This window comes from Hyla sarda, chromosome 1, assembly GCF_029499605.1.
Source record: "Hyla sarda isolate aHylSar1 chromosome 1, aHylSar1.hap1, whole genome shotgun sequence".
NCBI classification, from domain to species: domain Eukaryota; kingdom Metazoa; phylum Chordata; class Amphibia; order Anura; family Hylidae; genus Hyla; species Hyla sarda.
Window position 1 is genome coordinate 253,701,430 of NC_079189.1, and position 23,444 is coordinate 253,724,873.

General features: G+C 39.2%; 1 protein-coding gene across 1 annotated transcript in view; it reads right to left on the bottom strand.

Annotated features, from left to right (window-relative positions):
- The window catches only part of ADGRL3 (adhesion G protein-coupled receptor L3), a 961,109-nt gene that overhangs the window by 410,926 nt on the left and 526,739 nt on the right, over positions 1-23,444 (bottom strand). Inside the window, exon 15 of the mRNA XM_056570909.1 lies at positions 19,386-19,562. Within this exon, the coding sequence (XP_056426884.1) occupies positions 19,386-19,562 (177 nt within the window). The remainder of the gene's footprint in view (positions 1-19,385; positions 19,563-23,444) is intronic.

Here is a 23,444-nt window from a genome sequence, read left to right on the forward strand (position 1 = left end):
CATGTTGAAAGTTGTAGTTTTGCAACATTTGTAGGACCACAGTTTGGAGACCACTACACAGTGGTCTCCAAACTGGGGCCCTCCAGCCTTTGGCTCTCTGGGCATGCTGGGAGTTGTAGTTTTGCAACTATTAGAAGGTCACAGTGAAGATCATTTACCAGCGATCTTCACTGCAGCCTCCTCCACCGCCGCACTTTCCGGCCTTCCTCCTCCTGCCGCCACCCGTTGTCCCTGCCACCACCGCTACAATGCCACCCGGTAAGTGACCAATGGCAGGGGATGGCTCCTTTCCTTTAGGATGATCGGTGCTGTCTGACAGCTCTGATCATTCTTATTTTCCGGGCGATCTGGTCACCAGTGACCCAATTGGCCCAGAATGGCCGCAAATCGCCGGTCTGAATTGATGCGATGGCCGACATGGGGTCATTCCGATCTGATCACCACCCAGCGAGCGGTGGTGATCGGAAATACGGAGAGTGTACAGGTATGCCCTACGTCCTTAAGTACCAGGACGCGAGGGCATACCTGTGCGCCCTCTGTCTCCAACAGGTTAAATACTAGATGGTGTGGCAGAAATTCTGTTTGACTTCATTTTGAAGTCGGGTGGAAAAACAAAGGACAAAAACAAAGGTTTTCTACTATGAAGAATTTCTCTACTTTTTGATTCTTTAAGAATTAAAGGGGCAGTCCAGGGAACTGAACTTTGTAGACACCTATCCCCTACCTACAAATAAGGAAAAAGTGTCTGACGCAAGGGATCCGACTGCGCCCCCCCCCCCCAGCAATTACCATCACTCCCCCTCCCCCCCAATCTCCTGTATGGGGCCCATCCTACTCACCAGTCTTCGCGCAGTGCAGCCCCAGCCTTCGCAGGCAAATGCAAGTGATGGCACGCTCAGCCAATAACCGGCCGCAGTGATGTCCTGCCTAAGCAGTCCCTTGCTTTTGTTCAGGAAAGTGGAGGCCGCTCTGCTATCATGATGGGTAATAAGATGAGCCTCGTACAGGAGATGGTGGGGACCCCTGTGATCATACACTTATCATCTGAGGATAGTGGACAAATGTCTAAAAAGTTTGGTTCCCTGGACTACCCCTTTAATGTAAAAAGTGAGAAAGGAAGTGCAGGGTCTTTAAAGGAGTACTCCAGTGGAATTTTTTTTTATTTAAATCAACTGGTGCCAGAAAGTTAAACAGATTTGTAAATGACTTCTATCTTAAAAACATAATCCTTCCAGTACTTAACAGCTGCTATATGTTCCAGAGAAATTTCTTTTCTTCTTGAACTTATTTTCTGTCTGACCACAGTGCTCAATGCTGACGCCTCTGTCCATGTCAGGAACTGTCCAGAGCAGGAGCAAATCCCCATAGCAAACCTATTCTGCTCTGGACAGTTCCTGAAGTAGACAGAGATATCAGCAGAGAGCACTGTGGTCAGAAAGAAAAGAAATTCAAAAAAGAAAAGAACTTCCTGTGGAGCATACAGAAGCTGATAAATACTGGAAGGATTATGGTTTTTAAATAGATGTTATTTTGTGACGGAAGATAGTATTGGGAGAAATAGTGAATGCACTATTTCTTCCATTCATTCTCCTGTCACAAAATAACGTCCGTTATTAATAACAGACTATAACGGATTAAAACGGGTAATGTAAAAATCCGATAGACTATAATGGGATTTTCTAACAGACGTATAGGATTTTCTAACGGACGTTTAATGGCCAATTTTCAGGGTTTTCATAACCGAGCATCAAACTGATCTTTAAAACGGATGAATTTTATAGTGTGAAAGCAGCCTTAAATAGCTTACTCTGTCTGCAGCACAATTCGGAACTACTGTGCTTGTGGGTCATTTGAGCAGGGCTCAGTGATGTAAGCCCTCCATGTCTATCAAACCGCAAGAAGGGAGGCATTTAGAGAACAGAGGCACTGCAGCTCTAGGGTACAGCAGACCCTCTGCTACGCATTCTTGACGCTGCCATGCATTTACTGCACAGCTAGTAATAATTAAACTGCTTGAGGTCAATGTCAATTTGAAAATAGTGCCAATTTGCACACCAGTTAATCAGCCTGATGTGGTCTATGGGGGAAATTAATCAAAACATGTGCGTAGGAAAAGTTGACCAGTTTCCCATAGTAACCAATCAGATCGCTTTCATTTTTGAATAGGTCTCTGAAAAATAAAACAAGTGGTTGTTATGGGCAACTGGTCAACTATTCCTCAGCACAGGTCTTGATGAATTTTCCGCTATATGTGTAAACTCAGCCTACAGCTGACATATATCCATTTTGGATCAGTAAAATATAACTGATAATAGCACTGGCAATTTAGCAATATTTAAAGGCTAGACCTGGACTATGTTTAAAGGGGGAAGTCTGGGTCCAGCCTGTAATTATTATCTTATTATTGGCCTTACAGGGCCAACAATCAGCTAAAGAGTGAGAAAAGGCATCTTTTTTGCAGGCCATTAATTCATCATTATCGACCATACATTGCCCTATGTAACTGATGATGATGATGATGTTACATGAACAATTCTATAGCCTTGCCTACACGATCATAGAACCATGTAAAGGCTCTTCAAACAAGCACCATTTTTTTTTTTTAGATCTGCTGGTATAATAGACAACTGGAAAAGTTCTGTATTTTCATAAATAAATAAATAAATAAAAAATTGATGAACTCAGCTGGCACTGACTGTTTAGGGCAGTGTTTCCCAAACCAAGGTGCTTCCAGTGGCTGAAAAACTACAACTTTGGCTGTTCAGGCAAGCTGGGAGTTTCAGTTTTGCAACAGCTGAAGGCACCCTGGTTGGGTAACACTGGTTTAGGGTTTCACTAGTTATAGATTTGAGTACAGAAGGTGATATTTATTGAGGATACTGCCCCCACCTACATGGTTATCCTTTGCCCCACCATTTTTTAAATTTATATTGATTATTGAATTGATTATTGAATCCTATATGTGTATTATAATTATAACTGTGTGTGATGTGAGAGGTCATTCAGACGGTGTATCCTTCTTGTGTATTGCATTTTATTGGGGGGTCTGGCTGTTTGTTTACATCTCCTTTGAAGTCAAAGGCTCTTTTGAAGCAGCAGGATGTAAGGGGCACTCTGGTCCCATCATATAATCAACCAGATAAGAGGGCCAGGAACAGAGATGCCCCCCTGGTGGGATCAGAGGGGAGGGGGGAATGGAGTCTCCCTCCAAAAAGGCAGATATATAATATTTAACAATGCTAGACTCAGGGTGTTCAAGGCTGTGCCCAAAGCTGACAAGAGCTGGTCACAAAGGAGGGCTATACCATCATGCTGTAAGAACTTCATTTTTGTTTTCTGAACTTGTCTTGCTAAACTCTTTTATATATTGTTATACCTGTATGTCATTTGTTCCTGTATTTTTATATATATATATATATATATATATATATATAGCACTGTGATACCTTTTATCAGATTAAATGTTTAATTAATCAGCTCTGGTCTTTGATCTCTAAATATATGAGCTCACTTATCTGAAGGCAGCTCTGGTGGAAACACGTTTATCTAAGGGTTAATTTGGTGACTTGCTGGGACTAGTAGTGGATACCCAGAGGTCTGGTGGCCTTAACCGTTGCACCATCACACTCTCTCTAATGTCTTTGCTGGACCGATATGGTGTGATCGTGACACATATATGGGGATTACAGTGTTTGGAAAAAAATTGTATAAGAGGGTTACGGTGTATGGGGAATAAATTTATATATGGGGGTTATGGCATATGAAAAAAATTCATAAGTAGAGGATACAGTATATGGAATTAATTCATATGTGGGCGTTATAGCGTATGGAATAAATTCATATATAAGAGGTACGGTGTATGGAATAAATTCCTATATGAGGATTACAGTGTATGAAATTAATTCATATGTGGAGGATACAGTATATGTAATAAATTTATATGTGGGGTAAGTATGACGTATTTTGTAAAAATTATTATTTGGTGGTTTCATTTGCTACAGTATGTGCCATATATACTATTATGTGGTAGTATATATTCAGGGGGCGCAGTGTGTGGCAGGGTTTTATTGAACGACAGGGTTATGTTTAGAGGGCACAAGGTGCGGCAGAATTATATTGAGGGGGCACAGTGTGTGCCAGGGTTATATTCAGATGGTACAGTGTGTGGCAGGGTTATATTCAGAGGGCATGGTTTGTGGTAGAGTTATATTCCTGGGGCAGAGTGTGTGGTAGTATTATATTCAGAGGGTATAGTGTGTGGCAGGGTTACATTCAGCAGGGTTATACTTAAAAGGGCACAGTGTGTGGCAGGATTTTTTTCTGGGGTCACAATGTGTGGCAGGATAATAACAGGGCATAGTGTGCGGCAGGGTTATACGAATTATTGTCATCATATAGAGGATGAGGACCTGATGATAAAGTAAGGAGCCAATAATGTCTGGGCATCAAACTCTGATGATTCAGTTTGCCATTCTTTTAATCCTTTTGGGTGTTTTTTCACTCCTCTTTTGTTCTTCTGCTCCTTGGCAGTTTTTCTAAATCGCAGCATGTTGAGACTATGGCATTTTTTCACAGAAATCGTGGCAAGAAAAACGCCATGTGGGTTTTAACTTTGGCATTTTTGCGGGCGGTTTTTATTCTTTTTTGGACTTTATCGATCCAAAAAAGGGCTGAAGTTTTTTTTTTTTATTAAACGTCGCAGGTTACCATAAAAAAAAAAATACAGTAGGGATGGAAAAAATAGCAGGGAATGAAATGAATATTTTTTAGAACAAAATTTTTTTTACTTTTACTTTTAATCAGGGACCAATTTATGTAATGTAGCCAGCAGTATTAAAAATGGATAAAGGGGCCATGTAATTGTAAAAATAATATACTTTTTAAATTAATTTTGTGAAACTTTTTATAAATAATGTATTTTAATTATGTGTTTTTTAAAGTGTGCGTTTACTTTTTTGTACCTTATTCTCTTTATTTTATACATTATTTAGATACCACTAATTCGTAAAGCATGGAACAGACTGTTCCATGCTGGGAGATGCAGTACCTGTACTAATAGACAGATCGCAGCGGGTGTCACTCCTGACACCTGTTGAAATCCTCCTGTATAATCTATAGAAGCCGGCAGCATGGCCACACTTCTCTGCTCCCTTGTCCGGCGCTGTATTCTGCGATCGGTGATGTCCTCTATTAGCCGCGGGTCCCGGCCGTTGATAGCTGCCGGGACCGACCCGATATGACGCGGGGACACCGCGTGACCCCGCGGCATATCGTGGGAGCTGGCGGAGGACATAAATATACATCCTGTGTCGTTAAGGGGTTAAGGCCTGGCTGGAAGCAGCAGCACCAAGGCTGTTGGACTAGAGGGACTATTAGTATCCAGCATACATGAGGTGGTGGGCTGGTAAAATAATGTTCATACGTCAGAATTGAATTTATAGCCAATTCACTATAATGGAATTCCTGCAGCAGAAATACTGCAGCAGAAATTATGTTGTGTGAAGGGGACAGCGAATCCCATTGAAGTGAATTGGCTATAAATTCATGCAGAATTCAGTGCCAAAATTCTGCCGTGTGAACCCGGCCTTAGAGTCGTAGTAACCAGCAGACAGCAGGAAATTTAAAAATTTAGGTTTTTAACCTATTTTCCAGGCCCAGGCTTGGTTGGAAGTGGCAGCAGCAAGGGTGAGGCTGGACTAGAGGGACTAGTAGTATCCAGCGGAAAGCAGGTTTAAAAATAAATTTTTCAAATTTTGCATTGCATTCACCGTGCTGCACACACAACTGCTGCGACTACTGCATGAAATGGCCCACCCTCTGTGCCACATGATTGTGCACAACAGGGACTAGTGGTAACTGTAGACAGGAGGAGGTTTAAAAATGCATGGATTGTGCTGCACACCGACAACTTCATGAAATGGCCCAAATGGCACAACATTTCCTAGGCTTTACTGGAAGTAGCAGCAGCCAGGGGGATAGCAGACTAGTGGGACTTGTAGCCAGTGGAAAGCACATTTTTACTGCATGCACTGTTCTGCACACTGACAACTTCCACATGATTGTGTAAACTGGGGTCGGCTTTCCTGGCAAAATAATGGTGACTAGGTATAAGCCACCTCGACTGGGCACACTCCATCAGTTGTCTGAAAGCAGTGGAGTCAACAAGATGGTAAGGGAGGGCCTGCGCCACCAACAACTTGGCCAGGTGCAAACTGAAACACATTATAACAGGGTGATTGGGAGAATACTGTTGCATGTTGACATATATTCTCCAATACATAACTGACAGGATTGAGGAGGAGGAGGACACAGATTAAAACAAGACAGACAATGTGCTGCCTGTATACGAGGCCTGGCTGGTAAATAGTTGGGAGGGATCTGAAAGGGGCATCAATAGCAGTAGCAGCAAGGTTTTCTTATGTTGTGGGGTGTCTTGACTGTCCCATGCGGCCTTGTGATGCTACTCCATATGCCTATGTAGAGATGTAGTTCCTACACTCGACCCTGGCCACAGCTGACTTTCTGTTTGCAGAGGTGACAGTGCCATGTTGTCTGCATCTGGTAAGGTAGAAAAGAATTTCCACACAGCAGAATACCAGTCAGGGACTGCCCCATCTGACTGTGCCCCTCCTCTGGAAGGTTTTTTATTAGAACATAAACATGCAGCAGTATCACCATCACCTGAGCTGATCCGACCAGCAGCCTTATGTCTGTTACGATTGAAAGGTGTTCTTCCCCTACCTCGGCTGCGCTCTTCTTCACTGCCACTGCCACTACCCTCCTGCTCTGAACATGTCATAACTTTTTATATAATATAGATTATGCATGAATAAAAATGTTTGCGATATATTTTATTTAAAAAAAATCTACCTTTCATAATTTTTATTTTACATTTTTAATCCTGGTCCGGAAAGCGTGTCCTCAGCTCGATCTCTGCCTGTACATGAAACAGGCAAAGAACGAGCACAGTGCTCGTGCGGCACACTCAATTTACATATCCCCACACCCTGCATCTCTCCCTTCTTCTCATTGCAGCACCAGCTGCAGTAAAGATTGTATAGAGGAGAGAGGAGGAAAATCTGCACCATACCATAAGGAGGAATAATCATATTTAGGTCAGTACACACACATTATATATATATATATATATATATATATATATGACATATCCTGAAGAGGATCGAAACTTTGCTGCCTTTTTCACATTTTTTGAAGGAATACATTTATATTTTTTGACGCCATGGAGTGCTGCACCGGTTCTAATTTTATTGATGTGGAAGAATTGATGGATATATTTTTTATTTTATATATATGACATGATTTGAAATATGACATAGGCGGTAACATTTATTTGTTCTAGGCCATTACTCTACATGTATTGAGTGTGCATAGCATGCTGGCTGAATAGCTGATAAGCATGCATACCATGCTGGTTCATTACATGATATTGAGCGTGCATAGCATGCTGGCTCAATACATGTAATGAGCCAACATGGTATGCACGCTCATTATCAGGTATTCAGCCATTCAGGTATTCAGACATGCTCATTTTCATGTATTGAGCCAGCATGGTATGCCTGCTCATTAACAGGAATTGAGCAAACATGCTATGCTCGCTCATTTACATGTATTGAGCGTGCATACCATGCTGGCTCAATAGCTGACATTGAGTGTGCATAAAATGCTGACTCAATACATGCATACCATGCTGGCTCAATACCTGATATTGAGTGTGCATAGCATGCTGGCTCAATAAATGAAAATGAGCGTGCATACCATGCTGGCTCAATACTCAATCAGCCTGCATACCATGCTGGTTCATTACATGATTTTGAGAGTGCATAGCATGCTGGCTCATTACATGTATTGAGCCAGCATGCTATGTACGCTCAATATCAGGTACTGAACCAGCATGGTGTGCACGCTTATTAACAGGAATTGAGCCAGCATGCTATGCACACTCATTTACATGTATTGAGTGTGCATAGCATTCTGGCTCAATATCTGCATACTACGCTGGCTCAATAGCTGATATTGAGCGTACATAGCATGCTGGCTCAATACATGATAATGAGCGTGCATAGCATGCTGGCTCATTACATGTATTGAGCCAGCATGCTATGCACGCTCAATATCAGGTATTGAGCCAGCATGGTATGCACACTCATTTTCATGTAATGAGCAAGCATGGTATGCACGCTCGTTATCAGAAATTGAGCAAGCATGCTATGCACGTTTATTTTCATGTATTGAGCGTGCATAGTATGCTGGCTCAATACCTGATAATGAGTGTGCATACCATGCTGGCTCATTACATGATTTTGAGCATGCATGGCATGCTGGCTCAATAGCCGATATTGAGTGTGCACAGCATGCTGGCTCAATACATTATATTGAGCGTGTATAGCATGCTGGCTCATTACATGTATTGTAATGTTATACATGTACCGTATCAGGAATTGAGCCAGCATGGTATGCACGTTTATTTTCATGTATTGAACGTGCATAGCATGCTAGCTCAATACTTGAAAATGAGCGTGCATACCATGCTGGCTCATTACATGATTTTGAGCATGCATAGCATACATGTATTGATCCAGCATGCTATGCACGCTCAATATCATGTAATGAGCCAGCATGGTATGCACGCTCATTATCAAGTATTGAGCCAGCATGCTATGCACGCTCAATATCATGTAATGAGCCAGCATGGTATGCACGCTCATTATCAGGTTATTATTATGGTTATCATTATCAGGTTTTATATATATATATATATATATATATATATATATATATCAAGGCTGATTTGTGAGTCGCTCACCCAGTGCACGCCCAGCTCGCCACCTGTGCCATGGACCGGCCGGTACCGCCTCCGGCTACTCACTTGTAGAAGAAGAAACAAGGTCCGGCACTAGGTTGCAAGTAAAAACTTCTTATTCTTTTATTTCAAGATTCTGCGGTACAGGGTAGAAAGTCTGACGTAGACTGCCGTACAATCACAGGGGACAACTTAAAATACCGGAGGTATAAGTCACATGACTAACCTCGTCATTGTTAATACCATGTTACATATAAAACCTGGAATTGGAATCCATTCAGAACACTAATCATGGTGTCTGTTCACACTCTTAGATTATCATGTACTGCGTTAGAAACTATTTCCTATTTATTATTCGCTGATTGCAAGACTAAGAGTTTCCTTAGCAATAAATTATATTGTAAGATGGGTTTTGACCTCTTATTAATTTTATATTTTTAATTTTTAAAATCGCAGTGGATGAAAATGGAGTGTGAACTAGACGTACAAATTGTCATATAAACACGGAAACCACAATAGGGGGGAGGAGAAAGGAACAAACAGGCAAGAAGAATTCAAATTTAGCACGGGAAAAGAAAGATTTTTTATATATACATATATATTTACCATTATCAGAATACGCACATGGGAAAAGCACACAATGCAGTTAGTGCGTAATATTATACGCTACTGACTGTCATATGAGAGAAACATCAATTATTTGTGTGTGAATATTAGCAGGATGAAATAAATGGAGACCATTGATAAGCAATTTTTTATGATTTTTATTTATAATTTTTTGTGTATATATTATTATTATTATTAATACTTTTTATCTTTAAATATTTCTTATTTTTCTTATTTATATTTTTATGTATTTATCTTGTTGTTATTTATAATTTACTAACATTTATTACTATGCCATAATAGCCTAGATAACATTGACATCTTTCCTATTTCATTGTATTAATTAATTCTTTATTGTTTTTTTATTTTTATTTTATTTTTATTTTGTTATTTGTTTTATTGTTATTATTTTATATCATTATTGTTATTATTTTTTATTTTTATTTTGTATTATTTTGTATTATTTTTTATTTTTGTTATTATTTGTTCCATGTTACTATTTTTATAGTTATTATTGTAAATATCATTATTTTTAATTTTTGATACTTTTTATTATTGATACCGTATTTATCGTTATTATTATTTCTCCTTATTACTAGTAAAATCCAAGTGTGGATCCTATCATGCTATTCCATAACATAAAATTAAGACATAATTACCCTACATAGTTGGATGGATTTGGTCTATAAATACAGTGTAGGTTATGACGTTGTCAATCCACACTGGATTGTTTGGCTTATTAATAACTATAAATACTATTCCTACAAAATATAAACTAACAACAATGCAATATTATGGACAAGTTAACATCATATCCATTCTTTTATTTAAACCCTCTGGGTATCTAGTTCCCAAGAGGAACATCCAATAGGTCTCATGTTTATACATCCTGTATTTGAGATCTCCACCTCTTGGCCCCAAGGATATTTTCTCCAATCCGGAGACACGGAGGCTATTTGCCTCTCCCCCATGTATTTCTCTGAAATGACGGGATAACATGGAGATACCTGGTAGATTACTCCTGATATCCGACACATGTTTTCTGAATCTCATTTTTAATGAGTTGCCTGAGCAACCCACATATTGTAATTTGCAAGTTGTGCAAGTCGCCACATACACAATATTTTTAGTATTGCAATTTATGTAATTTTGTATACTGTGTGCTTTTCCCGTAGTGCATGAAATCACTTGATTTGAAACACTCATATAGTCACACGTTAAACATCGATTGTGTCCACATTTCCAATTTCCTTTGGCATTGAGCCAATTTTGGCTATTTGTTTTGATATTACTTTTACTTTCCAAAAGACTTGGGGATATTTTAGACCCTATAGAGGGACCCCTCCTAGATACAATAGCAATACCTCCCGCTACAATATTTCTTAAAGCTGGATCAGTTTCAAGGACTGGGATGTATCTGTTTATAATATTTTTTATTTTATTAAATTGGGTGCTATACGGTGTAACGAAGAAAGGTCTCTTGAATTTAGATTTAAATTTACTACTTTTGCCTCCTGCATTATGTGATTCTTCCTGTTCCTGTCTCCTCCTAGAGTATGCCACTAAATCCCTCCGATCGATTTCATTAATTTTCTTGTGTGATTGATTCAAGATTTTATCATTATAGCCTCTATTTCTCAGCCTGACACACAGGTCTTCTGCTGCCACTTTAAACTCATCGTCTCTAGAGCAATTGCGCCTGATCCTGCAGAGCTCCCCAAATGGGATATTATCCAAAACATGTTTTGGGTGACAGGAGGATGCCCTTAATATGGAGTTAGTCGCCGTTTCCTTCCTGTAAGGAAGGACTTCTATAACATCCTCTCTGCCCACCAATGTGAGATCTAGGAAATTAATACTATCTTTGTTAAAGAACGATGTAAACCCTAAATTGAGGTCATTGGATCCAATGTATTTAACAAAATTCTCAAATTCATCCTTTGAATCTTTCCAGATTATTAAAATATCGTCAATGAAGCGCCCTAGCCAATGTATACTATTCAAGTATGGATTATCGATATTGAATATGAACTGGGATTCCCAATAGAACATAAAAATGTTCGCAAAAGAGGGGGAGTATTTAGCCCCCATCGATGCTCCCCTGGTCTGAAGGAAATAATCACCATCGAACATAAAATAATTGTGTTTCAGCAAAAATTCTGTTGCGATGGCGATGAAGTCCCTCAGACCAGGGGAGTATGGGCTATATTTTTCCATGTGTAAGGATAAAGCTTCTAAACCCTTGGACCAAGGAATAGATGGATATAATCCTATGACGTCACACGTTGCCCATGACAAATCCTTGCCCCAAGTGATATTTTCTAGAACATTAATGGCATGTTTTGAATCCTCTATATATGTAGGAGTAGTCTTAGTGAGGGGCTGCAAGTAGTGATCCACCCACTCACCAAGGCGCTCTAGCAAGGACCCAATGCCAGCGACAATGGGTCTCAGGGGAGGTGGAAAAACCCCTTTATGCACCTTTGGGAGTGAGTGGAACACCGGAATTATGGGATGAGAGACAGAGAGATATTCTTCTAGTTTCTTGTCCAAAACCCCCAATGCTACACCTTCCTCTAGCACCTTTTTGAGTTTCAGTTGAAATATTTTAGTGGGATCTCCACCTAATTTGCAATACGTTTGTGTGTCTGACAATATTTCCATATTTAATTTTTTGTATAAGCCGGCATCAAGTACTATGATGTTTCCGCCCTTGTCGGCATTGCGAATTACAATGGATTTATTGTCAACCAAATCCTTCAACGCACCTCTTTCGCTTTTATTCAAATTATCATATAAGCTAGTGGTGCAAGATTCTTGTTTTAATTTAACCAAATCCCTCTCCACCAACTCCTGGAATCTATCCAGGGCCTCAGGTCTGGAGGCCACAGGATAGAACCCAGGGTTGGCAGAGAGGTACGGCTTGTCCAATTTATCATCACATTCCACATTTTCCATCTGTAAACTTATCAAGTTTAGCTTAGTTAATTGATCTTGAAAATCATAACACAAATCTCCCCCACCCAATATAGCTGTTGATCTGGCCCCTGCTACACCTTCCCTCCCCAAGTCCACATCATGTCCATAGTCGTCCTGCATATCCTCCAGGCATGAAAAGTTAGTCCCCTGGCTAGTTTGTCAACAACTAGCTATATTGGGTGGGGGAGATTTGTGTTATGATTTTCAAGATCAATTAACTAAGCTAAACTTGATAAGTTTACAGATGGAAAATGTGGAATGTGATGATAAATTGGACAAGCCGTACCTCTCTGCCAACCCTGGGTTCTATCCTGTGGCCTCCAGACCTGAGGCCCTGGATAGATTCCAGGAGTTGGTGGAGAGGGATTTGGTTAAATTAAAACAAGAATCTTGCACCACTAGCTTATATGATAATTTGAATAAAAGCGAAAGAGGTGCGTTGAAGGATTTGGTTGACAATAAATCCATTGTAATTCGCAATGCCGACAAGGGCGGAAACATCATAGTACTTGATGCCGGCTTATACAAAAAATTAAATATGGAAATATTGTCAGACACACAAACGTATTGCAAATTAGGTGGAGATCCCACTAAAATATTTCAACTGAAACTCAAAAAGGTGCTAGAGGAAGGTGTAGCATTGGGGGTTTTGGACAAGAAACTAGAAGAATATCTCTTTGTCTCTCATCCCATAATTCCGGTGTTCCACTCACTCCCAAAGGTGCATAAAGGGGTTTTTCCACCTCCCCTGAGACCCATTGTCGCTGGCATTGGGTCCTTGCTAGAGCGCCTTGGTGAGTGGGTGGATCACTACTTGCAGCCCCTCACTAAGACTACTCCTACATATATAGAGGATTCAAAACATGCCATTAATGTTCTAGAAAATATCACTTGGGGCAAGGATTTGTCATGGGCAACGTGTGACGTCATAGGATTATATCCATCTATTCCTTGGTCCAAGGGTTTAGAAGCTTTATCCTTACACATGGAAAAATATAGCCCGTACTCCCCTGGTCTGAGGGACTTCATCGCCATCGCAACAGAATTTTTGCTGAAACACAATTATTTTATGTTCGATGGTGATTATTTCCTTCAGACCAGGGGAGCATCGATGGGGGCTAAATACTCCCCCTCTTTTGCGAACATTTTTATGTTCTATTGGGAATCCCAGTTCATATTCAATATCGATAATCCATACTTGAATAGTATACATTGGCTAGGGCGCTTCATTGACAATATTTTAATAATCTGGAAAGATTCAAAGGATGAATTTGAGAATTTTGTTAAATACATTGGATCCAATGACCTCAATTTAGGGTTTACATCGTTCTTTAACAAAGATAGTATTAATTTCCTAGATCTCACATTGGTGGGCAGAGAGGATGTTATAGAAGTCCTTCCTTACAGGAAGGAAACGGTGACTAACTCCATATTAAGGGCATCCTCCTGTCACCCAAAACATGTTTTGGATAATATCCCATTTGGGGAGCTCTGCAGGATCAGGCGCAATTGCTCGAGAGACGATGAGTTTAAAGTGGCAGCAGAAGACCTGTGTGTCAGGCTGAGAAATAGAGGCTATAATGATAAAATCTTGAATCAGTCACACAAGAAAATTAATGAAATCGATCGGAGGGATTTAGTGGCATACTCTAGGAGGAGACAGGAACAGGAAGAATCACATAATGCAGGAGGCAAAAGTAGTAAATTTAAATCTAAATTCAAGAGACCTTTCTTCGTTACACCGTATAGCACCCAATTTAATAAAATAAAAAATATTATAAACAGATACATCCCAGTCCTTGAAACTGATCCAGTTTTAAGAAATATTGTAGTGGGAGGTATTGCTATTGTATCTAGGAGGGGTCCCTCTATAGGGTCTAAAATATCCCCAAGTCTTTTTGAAAGTAAAAGTAATATCAAAACAAATAGCCAAAATTGGCTCAATGCCAAAGGAAATTGGAAATGTGGACACAATCGATGTTTAACGTGTGACTATATGAGTGTTTCAAATCAAGTGATATCATGCACTACGGGAAAACCACACAGTATACAAAATTACATAAATTGCAATACTAAAAATATTGTGTATGTGGCGACTTGCACAACTTGCAAATTACAATATGTGGGTTGCTCAGGCAACTCATTAAAAATGAGATTCAGAAAACATGTGTCGGATATCAGGAGTAATCTACCATTTATCTCCATGTTATCCCGTCATTTAAGAGAAATACATGGGGGAGAGGCAAATAGCCTCCGTGTCTCCGGATTGGAGAAAATATCCTTGGGGCCAAGAGGTGGAGATCTCAAATACAGGATGTATAAACGTGAGACCTATTGGATGTTCCTCTTGGGAACTAGATACCCAGAGGGTTTAAATAAAAGAATGGATATGATGTTAACTTGTCCATAATATTGCATTGTTGTTAGGTTATATTTTGTAGGAATAGTATTTATAGTTATTAATAAGCCAAACAATCCAGTGTGGATTGACAACGTCATAACCTACACTGTATTTATAGACATAATCCATCCAACTATGTAGGGTAATTATGTCTTAATTTTATGTTATGGAATAGCATGATAGGATCCACACTTGGATTTTACTAGTAATAAGGAGAAATAATAATAACGATAAATATCAATAATAAAAAGTATCAAAAATTAAAAATAATGATATTTACAATAATAACTATAAAAATAGTAACATGGAATAAATAATAACAAAAATAAAAAATAATAAAAAATAATACAAAATAAAAAAAAATATAATAACAATAATGATATAAAATAATAACAATAAAACAAATAACAAAATAAAAATAAAATAAAAATAAAAAACAATAAAGAATTAATTAATACAATGAAATAGGAAAGATGTCAATGTTATCTAGGCTATTATGGCATAGTAATAAATGTTAGTAAATTATAAATAACAAGAAGATAAATACATAAAAATATAAATAATAAAAATAAGAAATATTTAAAGATAAAAAGTATTAATAATAATAATAATATATACACAAAAAATTATAAATAAAAATCATAAAAAATTGCACATCAATGGTCTCCATTTATTTCATCCTGCTAATATTCACACACAAATAATTGATGTTGCTCTCATATGACAGTCAGTAGCGTATAATATTACGCACTAACTGCATTGTGTGCTTTTCCCATGTGCGTATTCTGATAATGGTAAATATATATGTATATATAAAAAATCTTTCTTTTCCCGTGCTAAATTTGAATTCTTCTTGCCTGTTTGTTCCTTTCTCCTCCCCCCCTATTGTGGTTTCCGTATTTATATGACAATTTGTACGTCTAGTTCACACTCCATTTTCATCCACTCCGAATTTTAAAAATTTAAAATTAGAAATATAAAATTAATAAGAGGTCAAAACCCATCTTACAATATAATTTATTGCTAAGGAAACTCTTAGTCTTGCAATCAGCGAATAATAAATATGAAATAGTTTCTAACGCAGTACATGATAATCTAAGAGTGTGAACAGACACCATGATTAGTGTTCTGAATGGATTCCAATTCCAGGTTTTATATGTAACATGTTATTAACAATGACGAGGTTAGTCATGTGACTTATACCTCCGGTATTTTAAGTTGTCCCCTGTGATTGTACGGCAGTCTACGATTAAGCTTTTTAGCGAAACGCATCAGACTTTCTACCCTGTACCGCAGAATCTTGAAATAAAAGAATAAGAAGTTTTTACTTGCAACCTAGTGCCGGACCTTGTTTCTTCTTCTACTATATATATATATATATATATATATATATATATATATATATATATATATGTATATATATATATATGTATTTTTATATTTATTATAACAAATTGTGAACCCACCATGTTTTTACTTTATTCCTGCAGGGCACAGCAGCTCTGTACTCGGACGTTCCTCCACTATATATGGCATGTGAAATGCCAAACATAGAGGAGAAGACACAGAAGCTGCCATCCCTGCCTTGTACTCAGCCTGGAAGGAAGAAGGGCGTAGGACGGCCCAGCCAGGCTTCAGATGGCATTGCGCCTGCCGGGCCATGCCCACTTCCTCCCTCACTGGACCACCGATGACTGTGCAGGCTGATAAGCCGGAAAAAAGGTACAAAGGGGGAGGGGGGGGGGGTTTGAACAAAATAAAAGCCGGGATTAGTGTCAAGGTCAGTCAGGGACAGATGCTGGAGGGTTCTAGGTACAGAGTAATTTATGATAGCTAGTCTGTAACTGATTCCCATGTCCTCTCCTCAGCAACTGCTTCCGCCACCACTATGTCGGCAACACACTCCAAAGCTTGACTCTCATTTTACAACCCCTCCTCCTGGCAAGTGCTAACCTTTCGAGTAGCAGTGTGGGGGGGGGGGATGGAAGCAAAGAAGGAGATGAGGAAACAGACCGTCTAGGACAGACATTTCCACTGGGCCATATGACTGTAGACAAGGAGGAATCCACTGACAGCTGGCTTACCATCATATCATCAGACTTTTCATCCTCCTCCTGAGACCTACGACTCACCCAATCTGTACTCTCCTGTGAAACCACACAACCTCAGGCAGACAGTGATAACTTGGGATAGCTGACAAGACTGCTGCTACTACTACCACCAGGCACCTGGCTGATGTTGCTGCTACACTGGTGCTGGTACTGCCACCAACATTCTTACTGGCAGAGGTAATGGCAGGGGTTTTCTGTCCTCCACCCCGTCAAACAATTCCTTTACTAGACATATTTTTAAGGTTAGTTAGATTTTTTGGGGGGTGATTTTTCACTCACCTACTAGTCAACTTTAACTTTCAACACTTTGAACTGCATTATTATCTTACGACCAGGTAGGTATAAGGCAAGTTTGATTAAACCAGACGAATAGGTGTTAAATGCACACATTTTTAAATGTGCTGCTATGTCACAACCAGGTAGATATCATGCATGTTTGCTAAAAAAAATAAGATGTTGTTTGGCTTTACAAGGCTTATAGGTCTGTCCCCTGGTTGCCCATCCACTTTAGAATACAATTTTAACTTATCAGTTATCCACAAAGCTCTCCACCATGCTTCAACACCCATTATCTTTTTTCTCTTTTCTGTCTAACAACCTTCTCAGGCTCCATGTTCTGCAAATAATTTAAGTTTAACATGTGGTTTTCAATCAGGGTGCCTACAGCTGTTGCATTAGTTGCAGATTGATCTCTCTCCCACCAAGCGATCGCTCCACCCATTGAAGCAGACAGGCTCAGGTCTTGGCCGCATTGCAACCTGGCAAAAATCTGAGACAACAGTCATTTTGTATGCTGTTAAAAATAAATATTGGGGAGAAAATCACATAAGAATTGTGAGAAAACAGTCAAATACAGGTACAGACACTATATTATGAACTACACTAACTTTACAGCCCCTGTAGCATAGTCAAATAAAATAAAAAAAATCCTGGAATACCCCTTTAGGTGTATTACCTGTTTTTTTTCTTAATAAAAGGTGGTTTTTATAAAAGGTGGGATAAGTGTCTGATTGCGGGGGGTCCGACCGCTGGGTGGCCAGTCTGTGCATGGGGAGAGTCAGGACACCGGGAAGGAGATTGCTGGGGTCCCCGCAGTCAGACCCCTTGCGCTCAGACACTTATCCCCTTTCCTGTGGATAGGGGATACATTGTTAAGTAGTGGAGCTCCCCTTTAAAAGGACACTCCGCCCCTAGACATCTAATCCACTATCCTAAGCATAGGGCATAAGAAATCTGATCGCGGGGGTCCGGCCGCTGGGACCCCCCACGATCTACGGGGAGGCACCCCAGCATTCTGAACATTTATGTTCAGAATGCTGGCTTTGAGCAGCCGTGTTCGTGGCCTCATGGCACGCTCCCTCCATACAAAGGTCTATGGGAGGGGGTGTGACGGCTGTGCTCAAGTAACAATAGTGGCCATGTCCCCTTCCATAGACATAAATGGAGGAGGCGTGGCGTGACATCACGAATATAAATGTTCAGAACGCCGGGGGGGTCCCAGAAGTCAGATCCCCGTGATCAGATATCTTATCCCTATCTTTAAGAATTGATCAAAATATAAAATTATTACATTTCTGATCCTGCAAAGTTAATGTGTAAATACAAAAAAATTTAAAACTGCAAAATGACAATTTCTTGTCACGACACATCAGAAAAAAATGAAAACATTTTATCAAAAAGGCAATACTGTGCAAAAGTACTACGAGAAATAAGAACAGCTGATGGCAAAAACAATAAGCACCATAGGAGAATAAATTTTAAAAGGTGGCTATCAGAACATGGCGATGCACAGATCAATTTTTTAACTTTTTAATTCAAATTCTTTAAAATTTGGTATCTCTAGAATCATACTGACCTGTAGAATAAAATTAGCATTTCAGTTTTACAGTATGGTGAACTAGGAAAAAATATTGCCGCTCAATTTTACCTTACAAACAATATATATGAAGTGCATCTGCAGCGTGTTTCACTCTGCAAAATCCGCTGTACAGTGTGAAATACGCTGTAGAGTCTGCTATGAGCAGACACACAGGGCTACCTCGCCTCCATGGGATTCTGCTGCACTGTGCACACGGCAAATTTCGCTGCATTTCCACGCAGTCCTAGTGCTGCCAAATCAAGCAAATGTGCGGAATGTCCGCCCATATTTTCCAGGAGGACACTCTGCACATTTTCAGCTTTGTGAACATGGCCTGTCAGTGGAAAAAAAAAAAAAAAAGATATGTGAAGGAGGAAAACGAAAGGAGGAAAATTGTCACTTATTTTTACTGATGCAAAATACATGTCCCACTTTCCCATCAATTTATATAAAGCACATTATTTTTCCAAAAACTGACAAATTTCTGGCGTTTTTACGAGCACATTTAAAAAAATAAAATAAAATACACCTGAAAATACACTTTAATACAGAGATTCATTAGAAAAAAACTAAACCACCTATGCTGCAATGACAAGAATTAGAACTTACCTTAATTGTAACATGAGCCATGAGCACAGCGAAGTTCGTTAAATGGTTACAAGAACACTTTGTATGTGTTTTGTTGGTCATTATTAGTCTGCAACCTTGAGTTGACCACTGACCGGACAAGTTGGCTTTTGAATAGCTCCAGAAGGAACAATTAGGATTAAAAAAATCCTCTGAGTCCTGAAAAAGCAATAACAACAAAAATGAATGTATAACTAACTATTCCTCCTATAGTAGGATGCATATAGTGAAACATGTGGAATCTACTCTGTGGAATCTTCTTGAGCCTAAGTTTCACTTTTTTTTTTTTTCTAAACTCAGTTTTGGGCTGAGTGGCAATTTATCAAAATCGTAGCATGCCGAGACAAAAATGCCATAGTTTAAGCATCTACAGAGGTAAGTAGTGATGCATACAGTTCATGCTTTGCCAGAGTTATAAATTGGATACTTCGGGGGAGATTTATCAAAACCTGTGCAGAGGAAAAGTTGCTCAGTTGCCCATAGCAACCAATCAGATTGCTTCTTTCATTTTTAAAAGGGCCTGTGCAAAATTAGGAGGCAATCTGATTGGTTGCTATGGGCAGCACAGCAACTTTTACTCTGGACAGGTTTTAATAAATCTCCCCCTTCCTGCTCAGCAAGGATATGTATAGTTGACTGCTTTACTGACCCCTCGCTGGGCTGACGGTATGTGGGGGTCCAGCTGAGTTAGTTAACTCCTTGGGGGGTATACATATAGATTACTGTATACTCTGGGCAAAGAAGTCCACTCACTCACATTGTTCCTGGTCCAGTGTAGTCCTACATTTAGTGATTAAGCCACTAGAGGCATTTTAAAAAACTAAATAAATGCATGTTAAAAATGTATAATGTGAACCAGGTCCCAAAAAAAGCTATCGCTAACCTAATATTATTACCCTGGTATTGTGAAGAGCTGATACTTACAGGCCCAGGCACTCCTGAGCTTAGGCAGAAAGAGGCTGGTGTTATTTAGGCTGGGAATTGCCAAAAACAATGGTGCTCGCCCACTCTGGTAATGTCAGACTGTTGCTGCTTGGTTGGTACCTGGCTGATACTGATATGATTTTTTGCACTTGCTATTTTGGACACACTCACTGCCCATTACTTACACACTATTTTGTTCACTCTTATTTTTAATTCAGCCCCCTTTACAATCATAATTGTACCTGCATCACCTTATGCATATTAATTTAAATTTCCTATATTGTTTGTCATTTGTATTTACTAGTCATTTTTTATATTTATTTATTTTTAATATTTCCCAGTATTTTCATCATTCTTCATTTTTTATTATTTGTCATACACCTTTTTCTTTTCAATATTTATGTAATCATAATAATTATTTTCATTACTATTTATGTTTCTATGAATATTATTATCCATGTATGTTTTTGTATACTGATCTACTTGTCCTGATCCCGTAGTGCCCTGTTCATATATGATTATTCAATAATAGTCTGTAATGACTGCTGCCCACCACTAGATGTCATTACACACTCACACTTAGTGTGTCACTAATGCACGCGCTCGGCCGCGGCCTCTCGAGGGTGTTTGGGGGGTCGCGTCTTAGTGATTCTGATCACGTGATGCATTCGTGGGTCATGTGACGCAGCCTCTTCGGACACCGGGGATGGAGTCGGTGGCTTGGCGTGTGCCATTCACAACTACACAGTAAGTCTTACAGGTGTATTAAGTGCAGTAATTACTTTCTCATGTTTTGATTGGGTCACAATTGATATATGAGGTCTGATGGCTGAGGATGTCGCCACTCCCGGACGAAGGTCAGCATGCCGGAACGCAAGTTGGGGTGGCGGAATCACGGTCCCTGCATTGTCTTTGAGACATTACCTGTCTTTTGTGGGTATCATGCTTCATCATTGTTTCATTATGCACCTTATTTTTGGCATATAATATGCACATGAGCACACAGCACCTTACCTTTTTTCTGCACATTATATATGCAACTGTGGACTACCTCTATTTAGATATATATATATATATATATATATATATATATGTATGTACTCTTCTTGTGCGGATCGGTGTCTGTAGGTACATATTTGCTATATTATTATTGTTTTACATGCTATACCACTAGATTGCCATCTTTGCTGCAGGATATCCGGTATTGCCGCATTTTCTTGATGCATTGTTTTCCTCTACACATGTGTTTTTTATCTTAATGTTTATCAATAAAATGTATGCTTTTATATACTTATAAATTACTCCTTTAGGTTTTGCTTGTGGGTTTATAATCGTATTTGGAGTCTTATAATAATTAGGGGTATTATTTATTAAGGGGGTGTTTCAGTGGTCCTTTTTTTGTACTACACACCTACTTTCCCAGTTTTATTTGCCTGTCTTCCTAGAAGGCCAGAAGGAGCATGTATATCATGTGAAACGGTCCCGTTGCCAGTCAGCTGTTCCCCTGTACGTCGTCTCTCTCCCCATGTATGTGAGTATGTTCAATAAAGAAGATTAATAGGAACCAGCATTGGTGACATTTTCATCTTTCTATACGTTATATGGATTATTGTTTGAAGTCAGAGCACCGCCGTGCACCCCACCACAGTATAGTCCTAGATCAGACAGAGCAGTGCCGACCCCACGTCTTTCTACCTAACTTCCTATACTTATACTGATATGGTAATTTTTTATATGTGGCAGACTATAGTAGCTTCATGTGTCATGTTACTTTTGATGTATGCTTTAAGATATTCTTCCACTAATTATAATCAAACCCTGCAATGTATGGGGTGTTGTCCTGGTGGTAATCGCTATTGAGTTTTTGGAGACAGAGTAATGAGATTCCCTACCACACAAGATGTAGCTGTGTATTTTTGCTTTAAATGAATGCCTTCCTGGTGAATGTATGTCAGAGCACAGACAATGGGGGAGATTTATCAAAACCTGGGCAGAGGAAAAGTTGCCCAGTTGCCCATAGCAACCAATCAGATCGCTTCTTTCATTTTGCAAAGGCATTGTTAAAAATGAAAGAAGCGATCTGATTGGTTGCTATGGGCAACTGGGCAACTTTTCCTCTGCACAGGTTTTGATAAATCTCCCCAAATATGAGGACGATGAAAATATTACCAGATTAATACTGAAAAACGGGGTTACATTAAACCAGCAATCTATATAGATCGCTAGTTTACTGTATGTTGACAAAAGAGTTAAAGGGGTTATCCAGGAATAGGAAACCAGAGCTATTTTCTTTGCTCACAGTCTGTCTCCAGGTTGGGTGTGGTTCTGCAGCTCCTTCCATTGAAGTGAATGGAGCCAAGTTGTAATACCACACCCCACCTGGAGACAGACAGGGAACAGTTTTTGAAATAAATTAGCTCTGTTTTTCTATTCCTGGATAACCTCTAAGTTGCACTGCATGAACTCTTCATACATCTAATAATAAAGCTTCACAGCAGTAGGCAAGAGCTGTCCAGACACCGTTTCCTGTTAAAATATATGCCAACTAATGAGAAACATTGAAGTCAGTACTGTTCTCATAAAAAAGTGATCTCCTAAGCTAGTGATAGTAGTATATTAATTGTTCTAACTAAATGAAAGGTTAGGAGAGCTTAATACTGTTCACTGGCCCTCCAGCAATTCTATGTTAGTTCCATCTCTGTGCAAATTTGCATATATTATATGGAATTTAGGTTATGTTCAAGTGACACCTGCTGGCTATAGTAAAGTAGAGCAGATCATTTCATCTATTCTGAAGATTCTGGCAAGGTTTTCACATCAGACGCTAATAACACAAAAAGGTATAGTCACTGATCATTTAGGACCACAGAAGCAAACTGCAGTTGCTTTAGTGGCATATCTTACACTCTTTGATATGAATCATATCATATTAATTTGGTATTTGAGTAATTTGACAGCATTAACTTAAGTAATCTTTGTTAGTGAAGTATGATAATTCAAACACTGTATACTAGCATTTAAAAAATAAAAGACACAAGATTCATTTTTAAATCATTCTTTATTGCCCCTCTGTCTAGGTTTTAACTTCAGTTTAAAGTGCATCTTTCACAATTCGGA